Source organism: Nipponia nippon, unplaced genomic scaffold, assembly GCF_047370975.1.
Source record: "Nipponia nippon isolate SJK-2023a ecotype South Korea unplaced genomic scaffold, ASM4737097v1 scaffold_14, whole genome shotgun sequence".
Taxonomy (NCBI): Eukaryota; Metazoa; Chordata; class Aves; order Pelecaniformes; family Threskiornithidae; genus Nipponia; species Nipponia nippon.
Window position 1 is genome coordinate 11862968 of NW_028262330.1, and position 25043 is coordinate 11888010.

Below are 25043 nucleotides of genomic sequence, written 5' to 3' on the forward strand. Positions count from 1 at the left end.
CACGAGTATGATAGATCTCCATTATTAATCGGGCTGTTCTTCATGACTAATGATAGCGTAATGAATACATTCATGCTGTAAAATACAACATGCCTGCCGTCAGGCAAGCGCATCATGGAGAAATTTGTGACTGTAGTTCATGTTTTCCAAACACAGCCTGAGTTCTGGCGGAAGAGCAGCCCAGGTCGCTCTGCATGTCTGCTTCTCGGCGTTATTCATGTAGGTCACACCCATTTGTAAAGCTCCTGGGGCTCCCTGGGGACCCCGGCCGTGCTGGCGAGGAGCGTGCACGGCTCTTGGCGCTCGTGCGAGATTGCTGGGAGGGGGAAGGTTGTGCTGGGGGAACCGGTGCTGCCAAGCTGCCGCGTAGCTCAGCGCTGCTCGGAAAGCAGACGAGCTTGCCAGCGCCTGGCCCAGCCACGGGGGCCCGTCTATTCCAAACGCACCAACAGACTGAAAGGTCACACAGCTACTTGCAGTCACAGCCTATGTGGTTATCGCCTCCATTTTCTCTACAGTATGTGGGGCAGCAGCCCAAATCATCTGCCCCTGCAGCACAAGGATATGATGGCACAGCTCCATGCACGGACACCGGGGGGGTCTAACGGAGCAGAGGGTGCACGCCGTGCCGTAGGAGGGGAGATGCCGTGCTGCTGCTACAGTGTACCGAGCACCACCCTGGGCAGCGACCTGCATCGGCTGGCTATGCCGCAGCAAGTGAATTCAGCCAGTGTTCGTGCCTAAAATTTGGGCTGGTTTCAATAAAGTGACGCTGCTTCACACTGAAAAAGAAAGATGGGCAGGACAGGACTTCTCCAAAGAATCTGTGCTCTCAGTTTTCAGCTCTGTAAGGTGACAGACACAGGGCCTGAGCCTGCTGGCTGGCTGTAACAAACAAAGTGTGGTTTACCAGCCCTTACTCTCAGCCTGCCCACTCCTGTCTTCCACAGAGTCAGTGGGTGACAGCGGCCAGGCCTCGCTTTGCTGCCTCCGAGCCGCGAAGAACCAGCTAGTGCAGGAGGGGTGTGCAGGGCTTTGGGCTTTACACCCCAGGAACAGCCACACCAGAACAGGACTTTGGCTCCCCGGTGGGTACTTGGATTCTCCTCCCACCTGTAATGACAGGTTTGGTGTGATCCGATGGGAACGGAATTGCTTTGCTGACGTGGGACTCTGCCGGACAGTTATCTGCATCGGAAAACCCCGCACCTCGGAGAGCACGGGGAGCTGGCAGTGACGCGGGACTTGGGGACTGCCTGGTGAGCTCTCCCAGCCTCCGCTTCTGTTTGCATTCTCCTAGCACAAGCAGAAATGTTTTGCCTGTCCGTCCCACATTCCAGCGGTTTGATCCTGCCTTCCAAACCACAGCGAGCATTGCTGCAGAGCTTGTAGAACCTGCTGGAGTGTTTATCGCTGCGTAGCATCAGGTCTTGACTCCAAAGAAAAAGGGGAAGGAATGACTTAATTCCTTTGCTAAAGACTCCATTAGTAAGAGCAGAGAGATTTCATCCAGAAGGAATACGACTTGCGTAGCGGTGGACAACACGGGCGCACAGATACCCTCTGAGCCAGTCCAAAAGGATCCACCCTTATTGTGTTATGAGCAGTAAACATTTTTAATGGCATATAAAGAATAATAAGCAATCATACCTTTAAATTCCTATCCCCCATTGCCTACCAGAACAGCTATATATATCTCAATATATCGATACATCGATATATATCTCTCTCTCTATATATATCGATACATCGATGTATATTTATCTCAATATATATCTATATATCGATACATCGATGTATATTTATCTCAATATGTATCTATATATCAATACATCGATATATATCTCTCTCTATATATATATCGATACATCGATGTATATTTATCTCAATATATATCTATATATCGATACATCGATATATGTATCTCAATATATATCTATATATCAATACAGGTATGACAGTATCTAGCTGACACTGCTTTTAAATCCTTATCTTAGTTAACTAAAACATCTGCAAGCCCTAACATTAAGGAATGCAACATTTTGCTACCGTTTTAATTTATGACAGAATTCCCACAGGCCTTCAATGCCTGCGAAAGAAATATTTACTTCGCTTGCATCACTTCACAGGCTGTCTGCCTACACTCATCTTTAAACAAACAGTATCTTGAGAGCTGTTGGTTTTAATACTAGATATGATACCGGGTACTCATTCTCAGACTAAATACATATTTCATGCAAATTTGGAGCCCGTTTGAAAAATTAGGCCAATGCCCAGGAATTTGAGCGTGTCTAGCTGGAAACATCCAGGCCTTTTCAGAAATGACTGCACTCTCACTCTTGAAAACCAGGCCCCTGAAGAGAGTTTTAAATTGGACACCGCAAATGAAGAAGCCTCGACGTCCTTGTACTCCTTTGAGAACAGTGATTTAAAAGGTTGACTCCAAAGAGCTTCCCAGTTAAAACGCCTGAGTTGGAGCTGAGGGCTTTTTCCTTAATCGGGAGCAGACAAATTAAAATGAACACAGAAGACTGAATTTACACAACAAGTTATTCATTAAAGGCAGGGACAGAAGGGGGTAGGGAAGAGAAAGAGAGACCACGTGGAAGCAAGCGAGAGCCCACAAATGAGCAGACAGACAAGTAAAACTACGCTAGGAGACTGCCAGGAAAGGTGGCAGTAACAACATGCAAGTGTTATAACAACAGCCAAGATGATTTTCAGAAGTGATGAATCCTTTCACACCAATCTGAAAGGAACAGCAAATTCTTAGCCACCCTGAAAAAAAATCAGACCTATTTATTCACTGCTAGAAAGGATATCTGAAGGCCCTGGTAAATGCATACCAGGGAGTATAAAAATAGCATCTCCTCTAATAGTATAAAGGCTTTAAAACAACTTCAGCAGTAAGAGAAAAGGATCGCTAGGCCTGGCCGAGGAAGTAGCAGCCTAGCAGCTCCCGTGCCAGCGGCTAGTGCAAGTCTGGGTATGTCCAGAGCAGGATGGCACCGTCTGCACTCACGCTCACGATGTACTTGTTCCCAGGGCAGATCTTGAGACGGGCGATGTTGCCGCTGTGGCCCACTCCAACGTGAGTCACCGCACCCTCGTTATAGTCCCAGAGTTTCACCAGATGGTCATCACCACCTGCGTTGGGCACGAGGGAAGAACAAACGATTACACAGAGTTCTGCTGCTTTTTGTTCCCAGATCACAGGCAGGGGAATACTTAGGCATTCATTTGATTTAGGAATACATTTGATTTAGGGATACGTTGTCTTGGGCATTATGGCAAAAACTACTTCTTTTCAACTGAAGTAGAGAGTCCGTGTCCAGTAGAGCGCTCAGGACCTGCACCGGCAGATCACAGTGAGCTATGGGCAGCAATCGGGACTGATAATACAGAGACCCTTCGAAAGGCTCTTAACCAGCATTTGTTTAAGAGGTTAATCTAAAAGAACTGGTGCTGACATCAAATCTGTGGGTTTTAACTATAGCTGTTCTACACGATACCACGGCTCGTCTATGCTAGTGCTAGGCTCCCAGAAGAGATGTCACGGCGGTGGGGAACGTGTGAGCCTGAGGCTGGATGGAGCCTGGAGTCATTCCCGCTTACAAACCCACAGAGACTGCCAGGCTGCTGGAGCAGGGCACTTGAACAAATCATTCAAGTGCACGGGGAACACCACAGAGCTGAACGAGGAGCAGGGCAAGGTGAAGCCCTGTATTCTTGCCTTGGAGACATTTGAACCCTGTCTTCACCTTTACATTATATCTGATCTTCCAAGTCTGAACCACAGCCTTTTTCTAAGTATTTTTCTTCAGTGACTCATTTTATTTTCTCCCTTTAGCTGACCCCTCCTTTTAGTTTTTTCTTTCTTTACTGAGGTCCTTGGTTCATTGCCTTCCTTTTCCCGCTCTTAATACGACCTCCTCTTTTCTAGTTTCATCCACCCACTCACCTGTGACAAAGTATGCCCCATCTGACGTGATGTCCATGCCATTGATGGAACCCGATGCAGACCCTTCCACTTCTCTGATTGCAGAGCCATCGAACACTTCCCAGTACCCAATCTAGAGAGCAGAGCAGAGAGGAGGCTCAGGTGTGCACGAACAGCACACAGATTTCAGCACTGCCCTGTAATACAACCTTCCATGGAGGTCCAGGAGTTTCATCATGTCACAAGCGCCAGACTTCGTGTTTCAGAATTACTGCAAACAGCCTTCCTGCAGTGCTGCTTACCCTTCTGTCTGTTCCACTGGTGATTATCTGGTGCTCTTCAGGGTGGTAACACACACATTTGAACAACGTGTTGGCTAGAATCATTTGGTTTCTTACAAAACGCCTGCAAAACACCCCCGAAACAGGATAGAGCAATAGGGTCAAAAAATGAACTTCGACTGCCTGAACTACGTCTGTGCTATACATCAGAGCTCGCTTTCTACTTGGATATTTTCAGGTGTTGGTCTGAGTTCAGGGCTTCATGAAGCCTATCAGGGTCATCAGTTCTGTTCCCCATCACAGCTGCCTCTTAAGACTTTTGATCTGCTGTCATATGAAATAAAGTTTTTTAATCCGGAATGCTTTTTAGGTGCTATTCACTGCACAAAAAATTCCTTATCCTTACCACAATGCAGAACATCTGCAGATCTGCAATAGCTCTACAAGAGTCAGACAGTGCTGGAAACCAGAGCTAGTGGGAAACTTAGGAAATCGCCTGCTCCCCGCCTTGGCCAAGCAGGATCCAATACAAGTAAATGACTCGTGACGAATGTTTGTCTGAACATTTCTGAAAAGTTTCTAGCATTGGAGGTTCTACATTCCCTGACTTGAGTGTTCTTTCTAGTTATTTTGATTTCCTAATGCTCTCTGTCCCCTCCTCCTCACTATGTGGTGTCCCCCATCGGGCACAGTGACCCAACAGAGACATTACCAGCACTTCGAGCGCCTCGCAACACTTATCTGTCTCCTTACCCAATATCCCAGATGATGCACGTTCCGTCGAGGCTGGCTGTGACACACTCTCGGTCGTTCTTCTTAATCTTAATGCAGGACACGGCAGATACGTGCTCCTTCAGAACCTCCCCCAGTTTGTGGGTCCTCTCACCGATCTCCCAGACCCGCACCTGAAAATGAGCAACAAACATCTGCTCTGGTACCACCTGGTCCGGACTGAGCTCAGGAGGGCGCCTACGGCTTTCCTGAACTCTTCTTATAACACATACAGCAACTCGATCTCGACGGACCGTCTCTATTTTCCTGTGTGTTATTCATGCAGCTGACTCACAAAACCGAACTGAGTTCTCAAGAGTGTAATCCACGTGGTTCAGGGATTCCTGACCATTAACCCCAGACCTTGTTTTTGCCAAGTTCCCACTCTCCCATGCTTCAGTTTATTCATCTCTCGACCGGGAAAAAGCACCTAGTCCATGATATATGTCCAATGGTGCTTTAAAGATCAAAGAGCAAGGCTTCTGAAATGGAATATGAAAAAGCTACCTGCTGTTTGTGCTACATATAATGCCAGTAAGTAAATACAAAACATCTCTTTAAATCTTTGATGTGAAATATGTGCCTGAAGGCACCTCTTTTCCCAGTGGTGGTAACAGCAAAAATCTTTCTGCTTTGAGGATCTGATCCTTCACACCTTGCGTTTATTGTCCCACTAGTGCCAAACTTCATGATATCTATTCGCTTTTACATTCTGCTAAGGTCAAATCCTAGTGCAAATTTAGAAATTTAGACACTGCCATCAAAAGCAGAGCACGCTGACCTTGCACGTTTTCCAGTCTGATGCCGAGTTACCTATGGGACCTGGATGTCCAATTCCCAGTTGCTAAATGATCAGAGCATCCAGATCCCTTAAGCAACCCCGAAAGTCAGAGCTTTCAGATGACTGATTTTGACAGAACCATTAGCATTTCAGAACACCTTTTTTTGTGTTCCGAATGAATACTGCAAGCGCTCCCCTGCCGTTCTCATTTCTACTTAACCAACCCTTAGCTTTAATTCTGTCTCAGCTGTCTTTTTCAATTCAGAGATGAACTCACCAGAGCCCGTGCCATTCTCTGTGTGTTGATACAGAATCTACGTCCTCTGTCTTCTGCATCCCCTAGCCCTAATCACCCAAGGTACTTAGCTGCTCTTTTATCAGTGGAGGATTGAAGTGGCTCATCATCTCTAACGCAGCGAGACAGGGCAGTGCTGCCATTACTGCTCTACAGGAGAGCTGTGGTGCAGAATGATTCAGAAAGATGGTTCAGTGGTTAGGACATTAGCCGGAGATTTGGAAAACCTAAGTTCAATTCCTCACTCTTCAAGACTTGCCGTGCCATCTCCAGCACAGCACACTGAGCGCTTGAGATCAGGGTACGCAAACCAAGCACAGAGCGGGTAAATCACAGTCAGGATCCACGCACAATTAAATGTCGGGTTCTGAGCGCTTGCCAGACCGCAGAGAGGCAGTCCAAAGCAAGGCACGAAACTGAACGTGCGCCTTCCGAGTCTAATTATTTATTTTTCATATAAATAAACCCCCTGTGTTTAAATTATTTAAACATTAGGAGAGGAGTGTCACTCTTACAGACCAAAAAGGGCCACAACTATATGAAGCGCATGGAGCAGCCAAAGTACATGGCGTTTGTTTTGTATGGCTGGAAAAAAATTGTCGAACTGCACAGGTATGATGCCTACAACACGTTTTCTCCGTTTTATTGTTATTTGTATTGGAATGTTTCCATGATTGTATTAGAAACTGCGTTATTATTAGAGTCCCTTATTAACACCATCACCTAAACCAGATGGTACCATCCCAGAAAATCAGGAAGTTACCCCATAGACGCTATAGCAATATTAAATGGATTCATATAGGTCCATTTGGACTAAGACTTCCAACGCAACGACAGAAAGAAAATCCGTGCTAGAGCACCGTTAGACGAAGGCTTGCAAACAACGACTAATGCAGATAAGCCAAATGTAGGGGAGAGACAAATGAACAAAAAGGATTAAGAGCATATTCTGCATTGGAAGGATTTCCAAGACTGCCATGCCAGAAGAAATCAGGGCATTGTTTTACATTATGCCCTCTGAGAGCAAGAGATTTGCATGTATCAAAGGCTAATATTTTCAAACTCGGTCCTTTGCTCAAGTGAAAGCTAAGAATAGCTGACTTTCTGACTAAGCAGTCACAGACAATTCGCAGGCCCTGTGATGAGAGCACAGAGCTGCTCCAGGTTTTTCAGCGAAAATTACCTGCCCTTCACCTCCTCCACTAATGATGCGTTTACAGTCGCTTGTAGCAGCAATTGCCGTCACTCCCAAGCTATGGGCATGGTTAATCACGTACATTAGCCGTCCAGTCTCTGGCATGAAGGCACGGATTTTCCCATCATTCCAACCTGATGAATAAAAAGAAACAGATTACCTGGGTGCACAGACTTTCCTCATATTATTGTCTCTCTTTCCTTTCCAAATTAACCTGGTTTTTTATTAAGTTCCTTTATAAGGCCAGCCTGTTAGATCACCAGTACACACGTGAAAACCACTGTACTATAGATGACCCCAGAGAGCTATAGCCCCAAATAAACTATTGAAATAAACCTTTTTGGTTCTGGCTATGGCCAAATTGGTTTGGTAGCAATGAGGGGACTGCATTGCTTCTCTAGGACTGCAGTAGGTCCTGTGTAAGCAATCTGCATACGGCGATGGGTAGCGGGGTTTATGCAAAAGGTGGTCTACACACATCACAGGTTAATCTGTTGCATACAAAAAGGTTAATATTTAGAATTAGGTCTTTTGAATAAGACTGATCTGAGTTCTGAATTGCTGGAATTCACAGCCAAAGCGAGGTCTCAGAACCTTGCCTTCCACGGAGACTGTAACTACAGCACCAGGACGCTGGGGGCCACGAGCCAAGTTCATCGGATCAGCTGCAAGCAAGAGGCCTTTGGGTCAAGCAATGAACTGAACTGAAACACATTCCCAATTTAAACCTCTCTTCATTCCAACATACTGATGGTTATGAAAGTTGGCAACACTTAAAGACGGGACCCAACCATGGGTCTGGACTGATCGTTACCTGAAATGATGCTCTTGCCATCCCTCATAAACTCTACGGCATGGCAGGTCATGTTGGGGATGACGATTCGTAGGAGCTCCCTGTTTTCTGGAGTGTGCCACACCCGGATATCGTTTTTGGAGCAGGTAGCAAACAAGTCGGAGGTTCCCCTGGAGAATTCAGAGAGGAGAGGCACACAGAAAACACGTCTTTCATTGTCAGGCCTTAACTCGTCCTGCAAAGCTTAGCTGTTTCCAACGTGCAACTGTAACCTTCCCAACAGGGATCACCATGGTTAAGACAAAGGCTTTTTTCATAGCATCACCTTTCTCAGCCAGAATTCCCCTGGTTTGGTTTCTATTCAAAGATTTATTTTAAGAAACAGTTAAATTAAAGTGAAACTAAGAGAATTCTTTCCACTTCGCGTGAAGTTGTGACATTTCTTTCCCATATCCAATCTCTAAACAACTTCACGTGCTGTATATAATAGACACAAAAGTGGGTGTAGAGGTGCTGGCTGCCCAGATTTAACATCAGGGACTAACAGCAGCCTCATATTGTAAAGATGTCATTTTTTATCTTGCTTACTGGATGATTCCTATTCAACATTGCTGAAGGCAATAGAAACGATGGCAAAAGCCTGTTCGTAATATACTTGTTACACGTTTGAATAAAAAAAGACCTGCAGCATTTCAAAAGCTATGGGACTGAATGCTTTGAAATAAGCTCTAAACCGCACATCCTAGGGATACGATAGAAAGTGAAATGTAGAAAGGTACCACAAGCTTTTGTTCAACATCACCATCAACGCCCGGAAAGATGAAGCAGGACAGAGAAAACTGGCACAACAAAAATGTGGCCCCTTTCAAGCCAGGCCTGCGCAGGTGCTTTATAAAGCAGGATAACGTCAGCAATTGAAGTATTCTGAAATAAGCCAGAACAGGGAAATTAAGCCTGTATTTCCCCATCAGTGATATGCTCTGTTCCTGAGCAGTTAACAGATAAGAAATTTAAGCATAGATGCAAGGATGTAGTCCTGTAGTCCTTACAGTCATCACTAAATCCAGCTCATCCAGATACCTCTGTGACACAGATGCGCCCGTCAGGTGTGTTAGCATCAGATTACCCTGAAGCTCCAAACGATTTACTCATTAAATCAGAAGGATGGGGATTTTTCAGGCTGGTGACAAGCAGGGAGGAGGGCATCTTGCATTGTGCGCTGTGCTGTACCTTGATAAGATGTGATCCTTTGTGCCATGTCAAGAAGCGATGCAATAACAACGTGCCAAAAATAAAAACTTTCATTGGGATCAAACTCCCATTCTCTATTTGGAGAGGAAACAACCAATCCATTGTGGTTTTTTTTTTTTAATGAAGTGCCATGACCCTACTATTCAGGAAAAGGGAACATTTGCTGTCTGTTCACAAGACAAAAGCAGACAGAGGACACACCAGTATACCCAGCATCTCTTGTCACAAGCCTAGAATTTAATATAGCATACCATATTGTCAAACATGAAATCATAGGTGAGGCTGAGACCCAGAAAGCCTCTTTGAACAGCTCCGTTAGTCGGGTTTCAGCTGATGTTGCAGGGGGGTAGGAAAGCAGACGCCTCTACCAGCTCTCGCTGCAGCACGGGACACAAAAGCTGACTCGGAATTCACACTGCGGGCAGACTACGAGGCCCGAGTCTCATAGCACCAACCCTAGGAGAAAAGGGGGAGGTTGCCGTCGCTGCCGTTCCCCAACCATGAATAATTCTAGTCTTTTTATTTAGAATTCTTTCTGTAAATCGATGATTTTTCCAATTCTCAAACTGAACTGCTGCCTTCTGCTTTCAAGCAGCCGCTCGCCGTCACCCTTGCATTTCGCTGGTGGGTGACAGCACTGCCTGTATGAATCGTCCCGTAAGGACGTCAACGGGCTTTGGGTTCCTGTTGGTTAAAAGGCGTTTACATAGATATCCTGACCTTACTGGCAGCTTACTCAAACCTCTTCTCCAGCCAAAAGCATCCCAGCCAGTTATACTCACAAAGGAAAAACAATGTCGTGGACAGCTTCGTTGTGACAGGCAGCAATCAGCTCCTCTTTAAACGCCGTGTAGTTGATTCGATAAATCTGGCACTCATTTGTCCCTACAAAGAAGTGGTGGCCCTGACCTCTACATGTCAGGGAAGTGACAGCGCCTTGAACTTGAATTTTCCTGTTAAGAGAAAGCAGAGGTTTGGCCTGACATTGACCCCGAGGTATTTATTTTCCAGCTTCCTTTTTCCCCTGGATTTATAGAGTCTTGACTTTCCCTGCTTCCCCAAAAAGCTCCGTACGAGGCTGGGATATCAATATGCAAGAACATGGTCAGGACTAACATTTCATTCCCAGTCACATGTTAATATTTCAGATGATCTTGCCTGTCCCACCTGCTACTCTGCCAGGGCTTGCAAAGGCAGTGCTTTGGAGACTTTGTTTTCTGGACCAGGGCCTAAGGTAACAGCATCTTTGTTGATATTCTTGCTCAAGTGCACTTAAATATCCCATATTCAAGAATATTTCCAGACAGTTTAGATCTCCTGGGAACAGTTTTAATTGTACAAAGCTAAGCTTGCAGAACTGTATGCTTAAGTTGGCTATTCAAACAACGCAAAATGAATAGGTGCGAGCCCCATTTTCAAATTGCATATGGGGAAATGACGCCTGCAACTTTCTATTTTGTATGCAGAAAAAAGCCTTGCGTGTACTCCAGCACTGCCAGACACTTGCCTATAAAATTAGCGGAGCCCTCCTTTACAATCCCATGTCCTCCAACAAACCCTTTTTTAGATGGCAAATCTCTTTCTCAGCTGGTGCAAATAAGCATAATTTCACTGATTTCAACAAACCTGTCTCACTATGCATCAATTGAGGATCTGACTCCTAAGGCCTGAAAGTAAACAGTCGCCGTTTAAAACGAACGATGAGTAGGGCAATTCACTTCTGTGCAAATGCATGCAGTAATTTTCAGTCTGCTTCAACCTCATTATGCTGGAACCATACTGTCTGTTTTGTCTGCAGGACTGAAAAACTGGATTATGCTTTTATGTAGAAATGATTGGTTCTTATACTGTGACCCTTTGGGGGAATTGTCACCTCCACCCTCCTGATTCTCCCATCTACAAACTCACTTCATTACTTTGTAGTTTGAGCCTTTACAGAGAGCTACAATCCCTCCTCCGGTGCCGACTATTAAATCGCCCGTCTTCAGCAAAAGCAAAGCTGTGACTCCCTAGGAGAAAACAGGATTAAAACACACTTGGATGGAAGCAGAGCCTCTCTGTTGCTGCAGCCACGCTGAATAGCACAACGGAGTCTCCATCATGCTCCCGACGGCAGTGCTCACGCCACTCGTATACGGCTTTAGCAGTGTTCTTCGGCTGACCGAGGCTAAAGAGTGACTCTAGAGGGAGGAGGGAGAAAAGAGCTATGAATTGCAGGTATATATGAACTAATACAGTATGAGGAGCAAGCAAGCAGCATCATCATGGATCCTTCAGAGCAGCTGGGACCACGTACGAGCCTACATCCCCTTACCTCATTCCTGCAAGCAATACACACATTTTGTACCAGTGCCTCCGCTGTTCCTTCATCTGTCAGACGTGAAAGCAACAGGGGATAAAACCCAGCCTAAGCAGCCTTTCCTACAGCTCCTTTTAGGAGAGATTCTCTGCGTCCCAGGCCTCTCGCCCCGTCTGAAAGATGCAATCCCATCTCCCGCCTATTAGTAATAAAACACATTTGGTACAGAAAAGCTTTGGAAATCAGTCGGCCCACCATCAACACGGGGCTGTGCTGTTTACTAAGATGAGTAGATCAACAGGAGGTCAGCCGTTAGAAAAAGGAGAAGTGCTTTTCGGTGGATGAAGTACCAGGCTACAGTGAAAAAACAACAACAACAAAATCAACAAATGAACAAATAAACAAAACCAGCCCTCAGCCTTGCCACAAAATTTCAAGTATAAGAAAAGTCAGTCTCTGCTTCAGTTCTGCTACCTGTGAAGTAATATTACTCTTCCGTACACAAGACAACAGATTAATTCTTGAAAAATCTCCGAGAGACTCCAAGATAGGCCGCAAGAGGGGTGAAATGACTTCTGTGGGGTTAAATCCTCATACGCTTACTCAGAAAAACATCCCTCCTGGCTTGGGGGAACATACACCTGAGCGAAATGGAAAGAGAAAACAAAAAAGGAAATAAAGGAGCTTTATGCCGTCAAAACTCGGACTGAAACCTCAGCTCTGTCACGAAGCAGGTGCATACGAGAGGCGCTTCCACGCTCACCCAGAGGGCAGAGGCTCCTCGCCGTCAGCTGGCCCAAAGCAGAGGGGCCAGCTGGTCACGGCTCCCGGCTCCCCGGGACTTGTACGGAGTCTGGCGAGCTTGACATTTGAAGTGGCAACGCAGGCTCCAGCAACATTTGCCACTCCCCAGGTTAATAAGCAGGACTGCCAACTGTTGGGGTAGTACCAGCACCTTCACAAGATTAAGATTTTTTTCCATTAAGCCTGAGCTCATAGAGCCATTATGTGAAAACAACAATTCCTGTTGAGTGGAGTTTTTTCTGGGAAAAAAAAAAGCCCCACCTCTAGCATTTGGTGTTGTGAAAGCATGAAGAAGTGAATTGTCAAAGAATAACCAAGAGGCAAATCAGAGTAATTCTGCATTTATTCTTTAGGAAGAAATCCCTGTCGTGCGCTTGCCTTGTGATTTTTGAACAAATCCAGGCGTTAGCACTTTATGATAAAGTTTGACATCTAAGCAGCACCACCCAGCATTCCTGTTCTTTTCAAGCATTCATCTGGCCTAACCCCAGTAAATTTTCAGGATTAAACACTTTCAGAGTGTTTAAAAGAATGAAAGCTGGAAAGCGTTGGTTTTCTGTGTGGAAAGGACTGAAGCTCTAAGGAAGGAGAGAGAGAAAGCGAAGAAAGAAGAGAAAACGAAATGGACATTGGAGCTATTTCGACCCGGAAAGGATGTTGCAAAAGCCACAGACAAGGTCTGATGAATTTGGAAAATTACTTTGGTTCAATTATCCAACCAGCTAGAAGCAACTGGTTGTTTTTAAAGTCTTGCTTATGCTTTTTGAAGGAAAAAAAAATATAATCACCATATACGTAACTGTGCGTTCCAGCACTGGCATTCCAGGCAGCCTTGCACCTACCTACGCAGCAGCTTAAGGACGATTTAACTTCAGGATCAAATAAATATGGATTGCAGGAAAAAAAAAGGAAAAAAATGTTCCTGATTTGTAATTTATTCGCACTGGGTTTCTTCATCAGTCTGTCTCCACCAGTAGCATATTCAGAGACTCCTGTAATGTCAGGACTGTTCACTGTGAAAAACACAACCTCCAGAGAGGATTTGATGCCATACTATCACAACACTACCAGGCAGAAAGCCAGGTTTCATGCAAATATTCTTAGCAAAAGCACGAGAACAAAGGAATCCTTTTTAATTAGAAATATGATCCACAAGCAGAACTGTTTCTGAACAATGTTTTAAAAACTTTCCTGCAAGGTGTTGGCAGCATTTTGCGAGTCCCCTGTTATTGCAGGCCCATCAGCTGTCTTTTGATCTACCGTTTTGCAGTTTTCCCTGTAAAAGCCTTCCACCTCAAATGCCCTTTGGGTTTAGCGTTATGGCAGGTGGCAGCCTTAGAAATCAAACCTACAACTACGTAGTTTATCTGATTACAGCTCCCTGCTACTTGCTAATAAATTAAACTTTTTGCAGCACTGCCGGGACCGCTTTGATTTTTCCAAGGTGCTCTCTTCAGTTCTTCAATTTGAGAGGGAAGCAGGTGTTATTAAGACAGGAAAAAAAACCCTTAAAGTGGCCAGGATTCATTGGCAGGCTCTAAAAATCATCAGAGTTTGATTTCAACCTTAACTGGACACTTGTGCTTCTTTCTTGTCCAGTCTGTTCTCTGAATCACCACGAGTAAACAGACAGCTTTACAAGTTGCACTTGTTACTCACTGAGCAAGTAGTTCACGTTAATGACGCGATGAATACTCTATTTTATATACTGCCGGTCCTCTTGTGGATGAAGTGCAGAGCCTAATGTAGGAGGTTAAAAATATCACCATTCATTATTTACTTCTTACAAAAAGAAACCACTGCTTTCAAGTATGGTTATAAATAAAAATACCAGCAAAAATCCAGCCTGCCCATTCCCTTCCCTGCAGGGATACTTGCTCTTTGTCCCATTCTGATCTCTTGCAAAGTTCCTGAGCGCTCTATGAACTCTTCCAGTGCAGCTCCTTTAATTTTTATTTATTTTTTTTTTACAATGCAAGTCACTCCAACTATTTCTGAAAATGCATTTGCAATTGTACATGCCACTTTGCATCTGAACGGGTGCCTTACAGCTCCTCAAGACTGTGGTTTTGCTGTTTATTCCAGTATTTATAGACGTTACAGAAATGCACTTAATTCCATGTAGATGGAAAACAAGTTGCTTCATCATACCTGTGAACTGTTCTGCCACTCCTCTTCAAAACAGAAACAAAGGAATCTTCAGATCATGTCTATATAATAAACACATTCTTATATATCTCAAGGCAAAGTTCCTTTAAGGTTGACCAAACTTATTTTCAATAAATATTTTCTCCTCACCCAAGCAGTATCTAAACTCTTTCTTTAAAGATAGAGTCGTCGCGGGGCGGCTGTGGATTCCAGGTGCAGAGTTTCATGGTATGCCAGTGGCTCACAATTCCCCGGTGACGGGTGAACAAGGCTTTCAGAGACCCAGGATGACGTTCAGGCACGAATACACATCTTTTCAGATAGATAGAATTGCCGTGAAGTGATGAAAACGGTTCCACAGGGAGGGAGGCCGGGAGAGGTCCACCACTGGAGGCTGTGCGGACAACCTCCCTGCCAGGGAGCGGGGGAAATGCCGGGTTAGGAATGCCAAAAGCCATGCTTCGGAGCAGTCTTGCCTACCCTGAAAGAGCACGGCTCACTTCTGAAACGAGCTACCCGACAGCTTTGCTTTGGACAGCTAGAGAGGTGAGAATTTTTGTTACAAGTACTAAGACACGGTACATTTTCCAGAAAGATACAACAGATGTCTTGTGAAATACACACAGCTCTGCAAGGGGGAAAATAAAAATCAACACTTCTCCTAGGGTTAGCAATATGATGTACTAAGTCATGTAGAAACAAGGATGCAAATACTTTTGTTTTGATAAATGCTGTGTTTTTGACTTGAAAAAACATCTGCAAAATACCTCTTCTGGCATTGAAGGCTATGCTACAATTGGGAATTTCTGCCATAAAACATTAGATGAGCCGTGTGTTCAGCAGAGACTTGTTGACAGTCTAGTGACGAGGTATTATTTGTATGCAGAGGTGTGCGATGGGTGGGTGGAAAGGGAATCACAGCACGGAGCTAGGAGGGGAGAACTGGGAAGTATGAAAGTGGATCTAACAGTAGCTGGAGATAAAAACGTACCAGCCCCTTCCCACTGACTGCAACAACACAGGTTTGCCCTGATGGGTTTCCCGTTTCGGGCGTATGGAAACTGCACTGGTAAGAGTGAGGGGAGAGAGCACAGAGAAGGAAAGCAAGAGGAGAAGGGGCGATAGGGTCGAGCACGTGTCTGACGGAAAAGCCTGTCTTTGAACAGAAATGTCTGTTTTAAGCAGACAGGAGGTTGGAAGGACTACTTGTTATTTTCACCCAGTGTGAATGCCTCCTTTTCTCTCCCTTCTCCCAAAATGACCGGTGGTAGATCTTAAGTAGCTGCCATGACATCACACTAATAAAAGTTTAAGCCAGATGAATGCCTACCAGCTCAGGTCTGACCCACAGCGCCGGCAGGCAGCTCTGACCAGATCCACTTCTGCATCTTCTCTTCTCCCTAGCACCTTGTCCGTCTCTTGCGTAGCCAAAGGTCCTGTTTTTCTTCAGCTTTTCACTAGCAGAAGCAATGTCAGCTGAAGCTCACGATGCTCCAAAGGTCTTTGCCGCAAACTGTGGTTCCTATGGATTTGCCTTATGATAAAACCCCTCACAGCATGGATTGGACCGTGGTCTGGCTTTGAGCCTCTGCTTTTCCTAAGAGGCCCTAGGCCCTCTTTCAACCCCCAAATTGCACGGCATCCTGCTAATGACCCTATTTGATCGCTTCCTTAGCAATGGTCTCAGAAGTATATTTTTGGTGAAGTTTTGTTTCAAATGCATTCGGCACCTTTCCCTCACCCCTGAAAGCAAGGGAGTTCAGGACCTTGTGTGGCTTCAGCCAGGTACTCCAGGCAAGGTACGGTACTGCTAGATGCAGAAGGACTCAAAGCACGCAAGCATTTAAAAGAGGAGGTGATATTCAGTCCTCAAGACCTTGGCGTAAGAGGCAGCAGAGATCAGGCAGGACACGGGTCCTGTGTGGATGCAAAACCCTGCGGGATGGCTGCTGGAGGACTAGCTTAACAGCAGACAGTACAGGTGTACCCACAGGAGGAGGCACCTGCAGCAAACTTATCACCAGGAAAACAAAATACGTACATTCTTGTCACTTACTATGTACACAGAATTAAATTATGTACATTCCTACAGTGCCAGTGGGAAAAACGAGTAATAACTTCTCCAGCCTTCTGGAACAGATAAACATTGAAATATATTTCAAAGAATTCAGTGGCTCCAGGTTATCCCAGAGATATGGGCCTGCATTTGTAACGCAAGAAATGCGACATCTTGAATGGGCACGTATACGGTTTGTATGCACATGTGTCGGTACAAGCAAACTTCAGGAGGTTTAGAGAAACAAGTCCAGAGTAGCTTTTTTGCTGGGGTTGACTGCTGAATTTTTCTTACAGTTCTTGTTAGTCTTGTGTTTGCTTTCAAACAAGATCTGCTGCTTTGTCGGACAGCTTCCCATGGCATCCCTAACGGTTCACTCGGTACTTCCATCTGCTTTGCTTCCCCTGCTGCTCACTGATTTTCGCGGTTGCTAATAGAATCGCAAAATACATTCAACCTTATGCAAGAACATTTTTCAGGCAAGTGTTTCAATTCCTTAGGTATCACTCTCTCCACTGGGTATAAACCGAGAAGCTACAAGAAGTCTTTTATAGCAGCAAATAAAGAGAAATCAAGCACAAGTGTACTAGCTGGTGCTGACTGTTGATCATTACGGCGCCCTGCATGCAGAATTCTTGTACAATGAAAGGCCAAAAGCTCCTTATTCGGGAGATACTCCTGTCTGAGGATACTCATACCAAGACCCATGAGTCCCAGTTATAGACAAAAAAAGCTATGTTAGAAGAACTTTGGGGTTAGGAAGTCAACCATTCAGAAGTTAAAAAGCAACAGAATCAACGTACCCTGTGCGACCTTGTTTTGTCCCAGTTGTGCATATGCATTATAATAAACTCTTTAATTATATTATCTGTACTACCTTTTTCAGTTAGACCTCTGCCTCCTCAGTGGCAGAATCAGAATTTCAAAAAGACAGCCTCCTGAAGGGAAGGGGGAGGAATGGTATGGGGAGCAAACAAAAGCCCAGGGGGCTGGGGGTTTTTTAAGAGCAGTTGTAGTGTTTTGAAGTTTTTCCACAATACTCCTCCTGTGGCAAACAGTCTTGGAAAACTTCAGCCCAGGCAGCTTACCAAATCTGTAAGATCTGAATATAGGATCTTAAAGCAGTAAGTGTGGGAAAGCCTCTCAAATAAGCACTTCTACCAGTCTTCCCAGGAATGTCCTGTCTCACTCCAGCTAGTATCTTCCTAAAAAAAAACCAACTCAGGAACTACTCCATTTTTATGATTGTTTTTCACTTTTTATGACTTTTACCAGATTTATTATAAAAGAGAGTTTGTGGGATGACACATGAGATTCAGGTAAAACCCAAATTCTGGGCCAAATGAAAGGGAACAAAGCTGGGCTAACGGCCTCCGACTTCAGGATGAAGACTGAGACACAAAGAACTAACAGCACAGAACAAGGGTTAGTCTGTGAATCAACTTTGTAATGGTTCTCTGGGAGGTTGCCCTACTTTCAGTTACTAACAAAGAGGAGGAGAAGGAAAAAATTCAAGTCACAGAGCTGCTACTCACCGAGCTGAACTTCTCCTTCTGGGGCCCATAGTCAGTCATCAGCTTGTTGTTTGTATTCACTTTCAGGACATCACCACTCGATGTGCCAACATAAAAATAATTATCATCATCTGCCATCTATAGGAAAGCATAAAAAAAGAGATGATGGTACTGAGACACTTGTCCCAAGCCTGCACAAACAGCTTTATTTCAGTGTATTGCCAAGATATAATCCGAGAGGATACAGCCAATGTTTTCATCCTGTCACACTCAAAGATCCATAACACTGCTGAATGCAAGACATTTTCTAACCAAATCTAGATAATATTTTGAAGCAAAGGTGGAATTCTCTGGGTGCTAGAGCCTGCGATTAAAATACACGCTGCTTCTCCTCAGAAGCATTCAAAACACTCTTTCCCAGGATAAAGAAACGGTGGGAGACCATCTGCCATGAGCCAACACTTAGTAACTTCACTGCCATCATGCAGTTGTAATTGGCATTTCCAGCATTACTATAAAAGCTCGTGGTTTTTCTCTAGTCTGTAGAGAGTTTCTTAGTTTAGCCAAATCATTTTGGCTGAGACTTACCTTACCACATGTGATCACTCTTCTCAGTTGCCCTGTCTGGCATTCAGTCGGTTGGATTTTCCTATTTGCCAGATCCAATTCCCATACTCGAATGGTCCCACTATAAGAACGAATATAGTGGGATCAAATCCATATATGCAGAAACATCCAAGTTTTTTCACTACTAGAAGTATTAAAAAGCCTTTACAAGATTACATTATTCTGAAATTTTAATAAGGAGGAAAAGAACAATATCAGAGAGGCCAGAAGTAAGTCTCTGTCTTTTCCGCTGTGTCTTACGGTGACTTTTTTGGGTAAATCAAAAATCTTAAAGGTTCAGCAAAAACATATACGAGGATTACGGAGGAGTATGTAACAACCTTGACACTTCACTTCCCAAAGAGACACTGCAAATCCTAGTTCCTAGAATAGGAAACGAACGGTATAGGACACTTTCAACTATTTTCTAGCACAATTTAATGGACAACATAGGAGCCAATATAAAATCTTTACACACAGTCACCCTTACATTTAACAAAGTGCTAAAATTGCAAAGACCAGCACTCATAAGTGCAATTGCAGCCAAGAGCATCCAAAGCCTTCCCTGATATAAAGGGAGGCGCAGGTCCTCAACACGTTTCAATGTCAGGCTAGATATATGGGGGCTGTCGCAAATCCATGCAAAACGTGACTTTTTGTACGAGCTTTTGTTACAAGCCAGAGACCAACTGTACATCAGATCTGGTGAGGATAGGAGATGATCCAATGACCTGCAAGATATCATTGTCTCTACATTAATTAACCATTGTTCAGAGCCACTCATTGACTGCTTTTCTTGTGTAAACACTGGCAACTAAATATTTTAAACACTGCATGGGGAATGCTGAGTACAAAATCCTGCTATCAGGAACAGAAATGACGCATGCGGGTCCCTGTGTGCTGCTTTGAAAGCATATTGTTATGTGTAGAACACGCAGGAATGCCTTAAAGGGACAAGCTGATGGATATTCGTGGGCCCATTCTGAGCAAAAAGAAAAAACACCAGCACACAGTTGCTTAAGTTTCCTTGTATTTAAGTCAAGACTCTTTGTAAAAGGAAATAGGTCCACGGGTTCTTTCCCTCATTTCTTTCATCTAAATAAAAGCTTACTTTCCAGCAGTAACAAACATCTCGTCTCTGCAGCTGGAGCACACCACGACGGTCGCGCTCCCCGCGCTGCGTGCCGAGGCAGGGCTCCCGCAGACAGCCTCTCTCTTCCCAACGTGCCACACAACCACACTGCAGGAGAAGGAGGGACTTTAAATAGCTTTGCTTTTTGACATTACTGAAAACCAAATTACTAAAAAACAAAAGCAAGACAAAAGCTATTTTCCTGCAGTCTGTTCCCACCAGGATGCACGATAAAAGTAACTTTGTAGAGATTTTACCCAAGAAAAACCTTATCGCAAATGTGAGGAATTGCAGTTTACATCCCCTGCTCCTGAAGCAAGGGTATGTGTATTTGTCAGATTCCTTCTGCCGAGCAAGATCCTATCTTAGGCCACTCATAGAGTCTGATTTTAAATAACTTTTTATTCGACTCTTACTTGTCTGTGTGCCAAAGCAAGCCCTCAGTGAAATTTATACTTCAGCTAACCAGCTAACTCCGCAGGCTCCCTGAGGTTTCTGGGCAATGACACCACTGAAGAATTAGCTGCTCCCCTCATCTTCTCCCTCAGCTGCTTCCCCATTCCCTGCGCTCTGCCTGCAGTAACGCCCCGGCTTCCCATCGGACAGAGCTGGACCATCGAGGAGAGACGTCAACAGGGGAAAGAGTCGGACTGCCGGAGGAGGGAGGAGCGAGTACTCCCTAAGAGCACTCTTCGGTGCCCTACAACTTGTCAGAAATCTTGTGCCGAGAAGCAGAAATTGTTACCTGCCATCGTCCTGGCCTCCCAGTGACACGAGATAAAGGCTGTTTGGAGAAAACGCTAGTCCTTCAACTTTACCCTTATGCAGCGACAGCCGAGAAAGTAACTCCTTCCTCTGGAAATCCCACAGAATGATGTCTGCCTGAGGTGCAAAGCGGAAGGGGTCAAAGCCGGAGCATTAAACCTAAGACGCGGGATTAGACAGAACAACTTTCTCTGGCAGGAACATTGTTAGAAGCAGCCCAGCTGAAGGTTAGCTTCTATCCAGCCCAGGGCTCCACTGACACAAATACGCTTCAGATTAGGTGCTGTAAGAAGCATTATTCCCGCTTACCGGCTGAGTAGCTCTGCTTCATTTCAGAACCAAAATTTACCCTGAGACACTGAGTATTTGACTTTTAGATTTTACAATACTGAAAACGCTAATACTTGATTCCTTCCAGGCATCTCAGGGTCTTTTCAAATAGGCAAAAATTAAACCATAAAGAACTTTAGAGGTCTAAAAATGCAGGTGGGTACCTGTCAAGGGCTTTTGAAAGTCCTAAGCAGCTCTGGAACTCAGGTCTCACTTTAAATATAACACCGTTTATTAATTAATGTCTAATGAGCTTTAGGCTGCCACATGCCCACAACACCGGATAAAAAGGACCGGAACTAAGAAATCCCTCAATCTAGTTAACTCAATCCTAGGGAGACTGCTTAATACTTTACAAAAACATACAGGCACACCCAGCAATGGACTAAGCCACAATTTCCCATTCTCTGCAATGTCTTCCCACTGTAGGCATTTGTTTTCTAACAAAAGAAAAAATAAATGAAAGGTGTTCCCACCGCTGGCAAGCTAACTCCAATGTCTTTGGTCAATATTACATGGTTAAAATTAGAGCGTTATCCACCTTGAAGCCCAAGAAAGTGACTTGTCCAGAAGCAACGTACACCCCGTTCCTGGATACGGCGACGCAGGAGACATTATTGGTGTGGCCATGCAAGAAAGTCTGTTTCTTACTGCCCAGGTCTTGAATAACTACAGTACATCCCAGGGGATACAGAACGTGCTCCTTATCAGGGTGGCAGATGAGGCCACAGGGTACATGCCCTGCAAGGGAAAGGAGTGAAAGTTTTACACAGGGTCACCTTTACTCATTTTGGACGGCGCTGTGCTTCCTACGGCTACCCGGAGATTTAACTGGCCCAGAGATCGGAGCCCCTCAGCAGGGAGGGTTCTCCAGGAGCACCTGCTGATTTAGGGAGGCCACATCACCAGTCCGCGTTGCCATGACCTGCCTCAAATTAGCTGCAAAGCCATAAATTTCCCAAGCAGGCGGCCGGCTGGAGAAGCCCCGGTGCCTAGCCCCCATCCCCGGGTCACAGGAGTGTTTATGACAGTATTTTGTGCAACCTGAGCGGGTTTTATTTCGAAATGAAACTCTTCTCGTGCTAGTAAGCTAGGTAATTAGAAAATATAGTAATAATAATCCTGCAATTCAGTCAAACTTTTCCTGTTCTTAACTTTGCGTCTGTCTCTTGGAATGCTGGGCACAGGGTGCCGGGCATGGGGAGCACGAGGAGGCAGCGAGGGGGGGCAGGAGGGACCCCGCACACCCACTGCTCCCAGCTCACCCCACGGCCCCAGCCGAGACCCATGGCTGCCCCACACCTGCCCCCCGTAGGGTCCTGCCCTCCCCTCAGCCTGCCTGCTGGCAACCCGTGCCCCACAGCTGCCCCCACACTACCCCCATACCCCACTCCCACCCCCCCACGGTGCCCCGTACCCCCTCAGTTGCCCCCCACGGTGACCCATACCTCCCCACTTGCCCCTATGGTGCCCCATACCCCTTCAGTTGCAACCCACAGTGCCCCAACGCCCCCCAGCTGCCCCTATGGTGCCCCATACCCCCTCAGCATCACCCCACAGTGCCCCATACCCCCTCAGTTGCCCTCTGTGGTGCCCCATAGCCTCTCAGCTTCCCCCCCCAGTGCCCCATACCCCCTCAGTTGCCTCCCCCAGTGCCCCATACCCCCCAACTGCCCCTATGGTGCCCCATACCCCCCCCCCCAGCTGCCCCTATGGTGCCCCATACCCCCCCCCCAGCTGCCCCTGTGTTGCTTCATACCCCCTCAGTTGCCCCCCCCCCCCCCACTGCCCCATAACCCCTCAGCTGTCCTCTGTGGTGCCCCATACCCTCTCAGCTTCCCCCAGCTGCCCCTATGGTGCCCCAAGCCCCCCAGCAGCCCCTATGGTGCCCCATACCCCTTCAGTTGCAACCCACAGTGCCCCAAACCCCCCAGCGGCCCCTCTGATGCCCCATACCCCCTCAGCATCACCCCACAGTGCCCCATACCCCCTCAGTTGCCCCCCGCCACACTGCCCCATAACTTCTGAGCTGCCCCTGTAGTGCCCCATACCCCCTCAGTTGCCTCCCCCAGTGCCCCATACCCCCCCAGCTGCCCCTATGGTGCCCCATACCCCCCCCCCAGCTGCCCCTGTGTTGCCCCATACCCCTCAGTTGCCCCCCCCAGTGCCCCATAACCCCTCAGCTGCCCTCTATGGTGCCCCGTACCCTCTCAGCTTCCCCCACGGTGCCCGTATGGTGCCCCATACCCCCCAGCTGCCTACCCCTCTCCGTTGCCCCCTATGTCTCCCCGTATCCCCTCAGTTGCCCCCCCACAGTGCCCCATAACCCCTCCGCTGCCCCTGTGGTGCCCCGTCCCCCCCGGCTGCCCCTCACGGGGCCCCCCGCGCTACCGTTGAAGCCGATGGCCGCCCGCAGCTCCAGCTCGCCCACCCTCCCCACCGCCGCCGCCGCCGCCGCCATCGCCCCGCGCGCGGACGCGCCGCCATGGCAACCGCGCCTGCGCGCCGGGCCCTGCCCCGCGCCCCGGCCGGCAGGGGGCGCTGTCGGGCGGCCTCCCCCGGCCCTCAGGCGGCTCCGCCCCGGGGGGCAGCGCCCGGCCGGCGGCTGCGGGGGTCTGGGGCCGGGGCGGCGGGGCTGGCGGTGCCCTGCGCCCTCCCTGGGGGAGCCGGGGGTGCTCAGCCTGGGGAAGAGGGGGCTGAGGGGAGCCCTCATCGCTCTCTGCAACTGCCTGACAGGAGGCTGGAGCCGGGGGGGTCGGTCTCTTCTCCCCAGGAACAAGCGATGGGACGAGAGGGAACGGCCTCAAGCTGCGCCAGGGCAGAGTTAGGTTGGGTATTAGGAAAAACTTCTCCACCAAAAGGGCTGTCAGGCCCTGGCCCAGGCTGCCCAGGGCAGGGGCTGAGTCCCCATCCCTGGGGGTATTTAAAAGCCGTGTAGATGTGGTGCTTCGGGACATGGGTTAGTGGTGGCCGTGGCAGTGCTGGGTTAGTGGTTGGACTCGATGGTCTTAAAGGTCTTTTCCAACCTAAACGATCCTATGATTCTCTCCCAGCCCCGCCGCGGCCCTGGAGCGCAGCCCGGTCCCTGCCGGCCCCGCTGCACCCCAGTGGCAGCACGGCGCAGACGAGGGGTCTCCTCGTACCCCAGCACACGGCCCCCCGCCTCCTGCCCTCTGCTTCCCCTCCGCGCTTTCAGGACTTGGTTTTTTTTCTTCTCCAAGAGATTTGAACTTTATTCAGTAATGGAATAAAGCGTAAGAAGAAAGGACTGTAGCGTCCCTTTCAGAAATGGCAAAGGCACTCATCAGATTACAGGCAGCGAATGCAATAAGCGCACTGACATCCATCGTGATTTGCGGCTCTACCCGGCGGGCACAAAGGGACTCGCAGGCTCTGCCGCCACATCAGAGGCATCCACGGCCTGCACGATACAGCCCCACCGTCTGGTATTTTAATACATTAGACGGGGCCTGCTTGCCCTTTGGAGGAAATACTCTGAGGACTGCTGAGAGGAGGTCAGGCCAGGCTGCTGGTGAAGGGCTTTGCATTTCCAGGCATGTCGTCCATCCTGTACATCTCCGGGTGGAGAGAAACAGCCTCTTGGGAGCAGAGAGGGCCTCCCACGGGAAACTTCCAGCCGGACAGGGAGTCCAGTACATGATCATGGAAAGAGAAGTGCTGAGGACACCTTAGCAGAGCTTTGTAACTGAAGGGAAAGAGTCGTTCTGCAGTGTTCTTTCATTTGAGCTCTGTGGGTGAAGGCTGGGTGTGGGGGGCTGTGCCGCACCTCCTCATCTTGCCCCGATACCCTCTGAAGGCTACAGGCAATGCCTCGGTCTGCTGCCTGACTGGTGCTGTGTGAGCTTGCTGCCGGCGCCTGCTCCTGCCTGCGCCCTCCTGCCATCGCCGGGAGCAGGCACCGAGGCAGTGATAGCTCCTGCTCTGAAGAGCTCGAGAAGTAAAATATATGAAAGATAAAACCATAAGTGGAAAGTATATTTGGACGTGGGAGACATTCTCACCCTGCAGCCAGAATGATACCTCTGCGGTCTACAACCCTCCCGCGAGGGTTCCCTTCTCTG

The 25043-nt window shown here is 47.2% G+C and overlaps 1 protein-coding gene across 1 annotated transcript; it reads right to left on the reverse strand.

Annotated features, from left to right (window-relative positions):
* Positions 1-1682: 1682 nt before the first annotated feature.
* Positions 1683-23426, reverse strand: CFAP52 (cilia and flagella associated protein 52). Its single transcript, XM_087750584.1, has 14 exons — positions 23353-23426; positions 21503-21702; positions 20612-20748; positions 19846-19974; positions 18717-18816; positions 18150-18266; positions 11216-11316; positions 10090-10260; positions 8078-8226; positions 7252-7397; positions 4975-5126; positions 4243-4345; positions 3962-4073; positions 1683-3147 (listed from the first exon to the last, which is right to left on the reverse strand). Exons 1-14 carry the CDS (start codon positions 23420-23422, stop codon positions 2972-2974), a joined length of 1863 nt encoding a protein of 620 aa, XP_087606710.1. The 5' UTR covers positions 23423-23426; the 3' UTR covers positions 1683-2971.
* Positions 23427-25043: the final 1617 nt, after the last annotated feature.